This window comes from Erithacus rubecula, assembly GCF_903797595.1.
Source record: "Erithacus rubecula genome assembly, chromosome: 3".
Classification (NCBI taxonomy): domain Eukaryota; kingdom Metazoa; phylum Chordata; class Aves; order Passeriformes; family Muscicapidae; genus Erithacus; species Erithacus rubecula.
In genome coordinates, this window is record NC_136689.1 from 96,836,568 (window position 1) to 96,845,337 (window position 8,770).

The 8,770-nt window shown below is 46.5% G+C and overlaps 1 protein-coding gene across 1 annotated transcript; it reads right to left on the reverse strand.

The window, feature by feature from the left end:
• Positions 1-322: 322 nt before the first annotated feature.
• Positions 323-8,239, reverse strand: TUBB6 (tubulin beta 6 class V). The gene is made up of 4 exons (XM_079301776.1): positions 8,102-8,239; positions 7,425-7,533; positions 6,207-6,317; positions 323-1,935 (listed from the first exon to the last, which is right to left on the reverse strand). The coding sequence occupies exons 1-4, from the start codon at positions 8,156-8,158 to the stop codon at positions 872-874; spliced, it is 1,341 nt and encodes a 446-aa protein (XP_079157902.1). The 5' UTR covers positions 8,159-8,239; the 3' UTR covers positions 323-871.
• Between the last annotated feature and the right edge of the window lie 531 nt (positions 8,240-8,770).

Below are 8,770 nucleotides of genomic sequence, written 5' to 3' on the forward strand. Positions count from 1 at the left end.
GAGAGCTGTTGGCACAGAGCCTGTGTGCCCTGTCCCACCATGATCTGTGGAATATCTGGATTTCAGCTACATGGGCTGGGTGAAATAGAGCTAAGAATAGCATCAGCAGCTGGAGGTAGCCAGGAAGACCAGTAAGATATTGGGGTGCCACTTTAAACCCCAGGGAATTCATGACAAACACATCACAAATGGTGAGATTTCATACATATCATCTGTGATTATTCAGCAGCAGCAAGTGGAGAAGTCACATCACACAAATCCAGCCTCTAGCCTGCAGCTCACTGGGTATTTATGTAGCATTGACTGCCCAGAACACTTCTGCTTGAGAGGGTACTATCAATTTTTATTTTATTTTTAGAGGACTGGAATCAAATATCACTGTTAACAGTTACTGTACAGAATATCTAAAAACTTTTTCTTTTATTATGATTAAATTTTGTTTCTGGCAGTTCAGTATTTTACATTTGGTACAGAATGCTTCAAGCTCACAAGATTTTCTTATTCATAATTGGATGAAAATAGTGCAGCTCTAATTTGTAGATTTTCATGCCTGTTTTACATCTTGTCTTCTACAGCTTTAGGGATGATGGCCCTAAAGAAAAAAGATGCCCAACTAGCAATCTCCACGTTCAGACTCTCAGGCCAAAGTCTTAACTGAATGCCTTACATTTGTCTCATGACTAGAAATGGCCCAATTTCCAGAAATGCTGAATGTCCTCGGTGATCCAAACAGACTCTGAAGAGCACTTCTAACATCTGAAATTCATTCTCCCCTTTTTATTTTTTGAATGCAAGTATGGATTTACAAGCCTAATTATCAGAAATCCAGATTTGAGAACTTGGCCTGGAAAAATCTCGCACCTAACTTTTTTTATTCGTTGATCTCTTCCTCATCATCTTCAAACGCTTCCTCTCCATCATTTGCTGTTGCTTCCTGGTATTGCTGATACTCTGAAACCAGGTCATTCATGTTGCTTTCTGCCTCTGTAAACTCCATTTCATCCATCCCCTCTCCTGTGAACCAGTGGAGGAAGGCCTTTCTCCTGAACATGGCAGAAAACTGCTCCGAGATCCTCTTGAAGAGCTCCTGGATGGCAGTGCTGTTGCCGATGAAGGTGGAGGCCATCTTGAGGCCACGGGGAGGGATGTCGCACACCGCCACCTTGACATTGTTGGGGATCCACTCCACAAAGTAGCTGCTGTTCTTGTTCTGGATGGCCAGCATCTGCTCGTCCACCTCCTTCATGGACATGGGGCCGCGGAAGACGGTGGCCACGGTCAGGTAGCGGCCGTGGCGGGGGTCGCAGGCGGCCATCATGTTCTTGGCGTCGAACATCTGCTGGGTGAGCTCGGGCACGGTGAGGGCGCGGTACTGCTGGCTGCCCCGCGCCGTCAGCGGCGCGAAGCCCGGCATGAAGAAGTGCAGCCGCGGGAAGGGAACCATGTTGACTGCCAGCTTGCGCAGGTCGGCGTTGAGCTGGCCCGGGAAGCGCAGGGATGTGGTCACCCCGCTCATGGTGGCCGACACCAGGTGGTTTAAATCCCCGTAGGTGGGAGTGGTGAGCTTCAGGGTGCGGAAGCAGATGTCATACAGGGCCTCGTTGTCGATGCAGTAGGTTTCATCCGTGTTCTCCACCAGCTGGTGCACCGAAAGCGTGGCGTTATAGGGCTCCACCACTGTGTCAGAAACCTTGGGAGAAGGCATGACACTGAAGGTGTTCATTATCCTGTCTGGGTACTCCTCTCGGATCTTGCTGATGAGCAGGGTTCCCATGCCAGAGCCCGTCCCTCCTCCCAGGGAGTGAGTGAGCTGGAACCCTTGCAAGCAATCGCAGTGTTCACTCTCTTTTCTTACTACATCGAGCACAGAGTCAACCAGCTCTGCCCCTTCTGTATAGTGTCCCTTAGCCCAGTTGTTGCCTGCACCAGTTTGTCCTAAAATAAGATACAACAGGGAAAGAAAGTATACTAAATTATTGGCAAGGTTTGATATTTGCACACTAAATGGACTCACATCTGTAACAAAAGCTGCTATAAATCTGTCAAGTAGATAAACTGTGCTCTTCAGTTTTGCCTACAAAGATCTTTGGAAGTTTTAACATAAACTTTTTATATAGTCTCTGGCAGTTTTCATTAATGTCTTTATGTGGGTTTGGTTTTTTTTCTCTTTTTAGTCATTTCACCTTCCATAAATGTAAAGATGGCCTTAACTCCTTGTTTTGAAAACTTCCACACTCCAATCCTGATGATTCTGTAAACACAAGATGACTGTTTAAATGCTTTCTGTCTGTAAGGACCATGATGCATGCAAAGCTAAATCACAAATACATCTATCTCAAAGAAAATGAGAGGTTCTTGGACTGCTCTTATGAGTCAAAGAGAAAACATTATCATGCAAGAATAAAGCTGGACTTCAAAATCCTATTTAACTTATTATGTCAGGAAGTATAGTTTTTTAATTCATGGTTACCTAGCCTGAATGAAAATAGTGATCAACAGGAGTTTCAGGGACATTATCTCAAAAACTTAAAGGTCAAGTGCCTTTTAGGTTTTACTGATTTCCTTACAAACTATTCTTCAGGATATGCAAAATGACTTGCAAAACTGGATTACTGATATTCAGAAAAGTGATGAGTCCATTCTTTTCTTCCCAAGGCTTCCCTTCTTGTTTTATGTGCCATTCAGTTTATTAAGATAAACAGCGTGGGTCATTTGCTATTGTCACTATTTGGTTATTGGTTAGATAATGGGGAGGATTAAATTGGGGAATCAGTTTTTTACTACTCCTGTTCCTCACAGTGACTACTATACACATACATTTTGCCACTGAACTCACTTAGGGTACTCCTGGGAGTGGTATTCAGATAGAGCAATAGTTTCAGAATTAAGAACAGAACTGGCAAATTCTGTGCTGTTCCCCAAGAGGTTCCCCTCCCTTCCTTATTACCATGTCTCATTTGAATTCCCACAGCACCATGCTAGTGCCAAACATATGAACCAGGGAAACTGTGGTTGGGACACTTCTGAAATCCTATGCACTTTTTTCCCACTGCATAAATGCTTGGTTTCCTCATGGTGTATTTGGTTAGTTAGTGCATTGTTCTGTATGTTGCTTTATTTTTCTTTCTTTGAGCCTAGGGAGCTCAGCACTTCCTGTCCAGCTGGGCAAAGCACAAAGTCATATCCTTCCAGAATTAAATATGTTTGTAAGCACCTGCAGTCTTTGTGAGCAGATGCCCTACTACAGATAGGGAAGCACATCAGGATGCACAGAAACAAGCAGACATCACTCCAAAATGCAGAAGGCATTTACCTCTTCATGGAGGTAAATTTCAATTTTAGGACAACTATCAGCTACTCCAGCCACACTCCACTCCACCCACTAGTCAGCCATGTGCCCAGGGTCTCCAGTGTTTTCATTGGTGATTTCCTACTTCTACACCCAGTTATCTTACACCTCCAGAACTGCTGGCTCCATGGCACTGTAAGGCTACCACAACACAGAACATGTAAATGTGCCCTGGCAGCTCCAGCCTTCTTACCCCATGACAATACAGTCTGCCACAGTCATGATCACAATCCTGTGAAACTCCACAGGATGCCCTCCACTTATCAAGGACCTACCCACCCACCCCTGAAAATCTAAGGCAAACACATAGAAATTATCAAGTTTCACCAGGACTAAACTGTCTAGGTAGGCAATGAACCTGTGCCCACAAAACTCAGGATCTGGCAAATCTTTTGCCAATCCTGGAAGCCCATCTCATGTTCATCCTGCATCTGTCATTTGCCAGGATCTAAAGAAGCCTACATGAAGCAATCCCACAACTTATCTGCACTCCTGGCACCCCAGATCCTTCTATCACTTTTTCTTTCACCATGCTGTAAGGTTATCACACATGTTCAGGTTGAGCTGCACATGCAGAGAAGCCATGTGTGTAAGTCAATTTATTTTTTATTCCCTAAAATGGCACTTGTTTCCTACAATCTTCTTTTGTTCCTCTGCTCTCTTCACTGCTCAAAATATAAGATAAACCTGGTAAAAGAGCTCAGTAGCTTGCACATTAACACTTAGCAGCCTGGTGTGAACAGCCCTGCTGCAGAACTTGCCTTTGACTGACAGACAGCTATTTTGTGGTTGTCCCCACCAGTTCATACAAATTAAATTGGAGTGGTATCTCTGTAGAAAATCTAGCAAGGGTGTACACAAGAAAATAATAAGAAAAGCAAAAATGTGCAAGTGAAAACTGGTTAACAGGAGTTCACAGCAGCTCCTGGTGGGCAATTGTGTGCTGCCAGAAGGCCTGCTGCAAGCAGCCTACAGCAAGATCATTCCACCTGCAGTTCTTCACCCTTTAAATCACTACCTTGTCAACACAGGTATTAAAGAATAAGGATTATTTTGTGTCCATCTCAAACCTCTTGCTGGTTTGATATAAAATTCCTGTATCTGGAGTGTGTGACCATGTATTCCATACTCCTGCATGAAATCCTGATTGGTAGTCCATGGTCACTTGCAGTGGAGATGTGGGCACATGCAGGTTTATACAAGCAGAGGTGGAAAATATTCCCATCAGAATGAGCCCATACAGCCTGGGGTACAGCAAGTATGGGGCTGCCAGCTTCTGCCACAAAACCCTTTGTGGGCCCAGGCCAGACTTTTAAAAGAGAAAACAAAATGCTTTGTTGGCTTTTGACACAGAAGCTCATTACTTCAGCGCTCAGCCATTCTACATTATTCAGCAGGTTGGGAGGACAGTGCCTGATGCTGGCAGGGGCCTCTGTCAGATACGAGTCAATCACATGCTGTTGGTTCATTGTTATCTTGGCAGGAAGGGAGTACAGCAAACTGGGCTATTGTTGGAGACATTCTGAATTGATTTTGCTCTGGTTTTACTGGTGTGCTGCCAAACTGTAAAGCTCCAGTTCAGGTATTTCCATAGGTCAGGTGAATTCACTTTCAGAGGGCTTGTGTTGTTTGTGCAGGTGAAAAGGAATGAAAGGAACAACCTGAATACAGAAATAGACTTCATAAAGCTGCCTATGTCTATGGTTTTTCTCCCTAAGCTTACCCCTTAAGTTACATGTTGTAACTTAGAGCTCCTTTGGAAAAGACCCTTTGCACCACTACCATGGAGTTTACAGAACAACATGGACAGCATAAAAGTTTTAAGTCAAAGCCTTAAAGGAATTCTCTATGGCTTTTTTACCCCCCTCTCCAACCCAATAGTCAAGACTTAAGTTTGCTTTATACCATCCAAACTATGTTTATCTTTTCTCTGTCTGTCCCTGGCATTGTTCCTTCCTTCTGTTAACACAACATACCAAACTAAGTTCCAACCTAAGCTTGCCTTGTCAGGAGGAAATGTGTTTGTGGCTAGTGCAGACTTGGAAATCAAAATGACATGAAAGTTCTCATGGTGGCTTTCATTCAGACTTCCCATTTCAGCAAGTGGCTCACTTAACTTCCACATGCTGTTTCTCCCTCAGTGCAAAGGAACTGATAATGCTTCTGTACTTTGTAAGGATGCTCTGAAAACTAATGTGCATTTTTAAGCTTAGATGCAAAGTATTACAGAAGTCCAAAGTAAAGCAGTAAAAGTAAAAACAACCCTCTGTAAGAACACTGCAAAACCAGAACATCTCCACATACATTCATTATGCTAAAAACTAACCCAGAAACTGGCTATATATGTGTTTTTCATATTGCAGATTATCTTCTTCCACTGTTACTGTACTGCAAAGATCTACTGAAAAAGACTAATTACACAGCCTAAAAACAATTCTGTCCTCAAGCATTTAATGTGAATTTAAGTGAAGAGTAGTCTGTTTGGTTTGTGGTTGAGGTTTTCCTTCCCCCCATCATTTTCTGCAGAATTTCTGTGCATTTTGTTGTTGTGAGGAATTTGCCTCAGGATTTCTCTGGAGTTCATATATGTGGAAAGCAAATGTACTTTATCTGAATACCATAGGAAACTTCCAGCAGTTTGCTAACCAAAGGAATAATCAACAGAAGAGCAGCTGCCTTTTTCATCTAGCAGGATGTTTTCACTGGCTTACAGATAATTGCAATTCCATTGTTAGCTATTAGGATTTCTCAGTAGGATCACTTTGGAACAGGGAAATTGAATGCTTTTTGACCATTCACTTGGTAATCAAACAGCAGTAGAAGAGCTCTGTATTTTAAAGAAGAAACAGCCACATACCAAAGATGAAATTATCGGGTCGAAAGAGCTGACCAAAAAGACCAGACCGCACACTATCCATGGTTCCCGGCTCCAAGTCCAGTAAGACTGCTCTTGGCACAAATTTTTGGGCTACAACAAAAAGTAATCATGCCCTTAATGTTCAGAAACAAGCTCACACAGTTATAGCTTTCAATACACAAATATATTATGCCTCATATTGTTAGTCTAATATATAGTTCATACATATATAAGTACTTCATATACAAAAAAAAAAAAACCCTCCTCCATAGGAATAAATCAATTCGGCTCAGAAAACAGGAAACAGATCTGACATAATTTGGGCTCTACATTTCGTTAGCTCTTTACTAAGAGGAGATATTAGGAAGTTTCTGATTAGAAAAAAAATAGTTTACTTGTTCTTTTTAAGAAAGTAGGTAATCTTTTCTGTGAATATCAGGGCGAGTCAAGTGCTTATGTTCAAGTTATCCTAACACATCTCCCCAAGCTTTCATGCTTGAAGGATTCTCCTCCACTGAAAGAGCTCTCTGGTGTACATGGCAAACAGTAGTAGTCATCACATCTACCACAAAGCACAGAATAAACAATCTGTGTCAAGTTGAATTTGGTCAAGGAAACTCAGGTAAATAATATGAACTAACCCCAGCTGGACAAAAGATGAAATATTCATACTTACAGGTTCACGTCCCCATACCAAAGAGCTCCAGATGCTCATTTTACTCTGTTGAACCCTTCCAACAGCAGAGGACTCTGAGCACTTGGATGCCTTTTGGCATTTTATTAATGGAACAGTTCTCTATTACCTGTTGCCCAACCCTCTCATTCATGAAAATTAAAGAGAGAGTACTACAGATGCAGGCTCACACAACCAACAGTTTGGAGTAATTGAAGAAACGCATTTGGTGAAGCAATCACACATTTGAAGAGCAAACGCCTATGGTAATGTTAAATAATAAACAAACAAACCTCCACCTCCAGACCCGAAGGGCAGCCCTTCTGCCAATTCTCTGTGTCTGGGGAGATAGCACGCAGCCATTTTAATGCTTTGTAAGAAAGCAGATAATATTTTCTGTCGAGGTGGGCACAGCTGGGGGGCTGGTGGCATGCGAGGAGTGTGGCCAGATGTGCCATATGGCTTTATGAGCCCGTCGTCTCCTGATTCCTGCGCCCCTTCCCACAGGGTCCCGTGTTCCTCACCCCTCCCGGTCCCACACTTACAAGACGATTCATTATAGTAGACATTGATCCTTTCCAGCTGCAGCACTGAGTCACCGACATAGCCTCCGGCTGGGTCAATGCCATGCTCATCACTTATCACTTCCCAAAACTAAGGGAGGAAAAGCGAGAAGTGGGTTGGGAACTTCCCTGCGGAGCACCAGGGGCCCTGCCCGGTGCCGGGGCAGCTGCCGGATTCCTGGCGTGCCCGCGCCCCTCCCTGCGGCACCGGGAGCGGCACCGGGAGCCGGGCGGGCACCGGGATTCAAACCCAACGGCCGGGCTGCGGCGGGGCCGCGCCCGCGGGACCCTGCCGCCCTCCCCCGCCTCTCAGCCGCAGCCCGGCCGGCTCAAACATAAAAACAAGTTTTAAAACAATTTTTATAAAGCTGTCCCCTTCGGTTTCGGTGCTTCCCAAGGCCTTTTATGGTCACGGGAGCGGGGCGATGCGCGGTGCCGCGGGCGCGCCCGGCGCTATCGGCAGCGGCTCCTCGGGGTCCGGGGGCGGATGGCACAGCCCGGGGAGCGGGGCACAGCCCGGGGCACAGCGGCGGGCACAGCCCGGCCCCGGGACGGCAGCGCCGGGGCTCCGGCAGCCCCGGGGAGACTCCGGGCGCGTCCCCCGGGCGCTCAGAGGCTCCGCCAGCGGCGGGCAGGCGGCTGGTCCCCTTCAGGCTCACCTTGGTCCCGATCTGGTTCCCGCACTGTCCCGCCTGGATGTGCACGATCTCCCTCATGGCTGCGCCCCGCTCGTCCGCTCGCCGTCCCGCCGCCCAGCCCGGCTGTGCTCCTCCCGTCCCACCGGGCGGTGCTTTATGGGCTCCGCTCCCCCCGCGCCCGCCCGGCACCGCCCTCGGCACCGCTCCGGACACCGGCCCCCACGGCGGGGGTCCTGGGGTTCCTCCTGCCCCAGTGTCCGTGGTCTGCTGCTCACCCCAAACCCGGCTCAGCAAACTCGGCTCCGCATCTTCATTCCCCGGGAGCCCTCCCCGTGCGGCGGACATCGCCGCCTTCTCCGTCTCCTGTCCCGCGTCCCCCTGCCCCGACGGGCGCGCACATCGCAGCCTTTGCTGCAGAACTCTTCTTAGGTAGAATTTCTTCACTCTCAGGTGAAGCCTGAGAGGCTGCCCAGGGAGGCAGTGGAGTCCCTGGAGGTGTAAAAGGGAAGACTGGAGGTGGCACTTAGTGCCATGGTCTAGGTGACGTACGGTAGTGTTTAGTCATATGTTAGATTCCAGGATCTCTGAGGTCTTTTCCTACTTGGTTCTGTGATCCTGTGAAGGCACAGCATCCAAAAGAATGGGGAGCCCTTCTCCGTGCCTTGCCATCTTCTTCACACAGCTCTTTCC

Bases quoted from the DNA above. Each gene is read 5' to 3' on its own strand.
- TUBB6 (XM_079301776.1), bottom strand. From the start codon at position 8,158: ATGAGGGAGATCGTGCACATCCAGGCGGGACAGTGCGGGAACCAGATC. The intron at 7,534-8,101 runs GTGAGCCTGAAG...TTCCTCCCTTAG, and splicing joins GGAACCAGATCGGGACCAAG to TTTTGGGAAGTGATAAGTGA. The intron at 1,936-6,206 runs GTATGTGGCTGT...ATCTTATTTTAG, and splicing joins ACCCGATAATTTCATCTTTG to GACAAACTGGTGCAGGCAAC.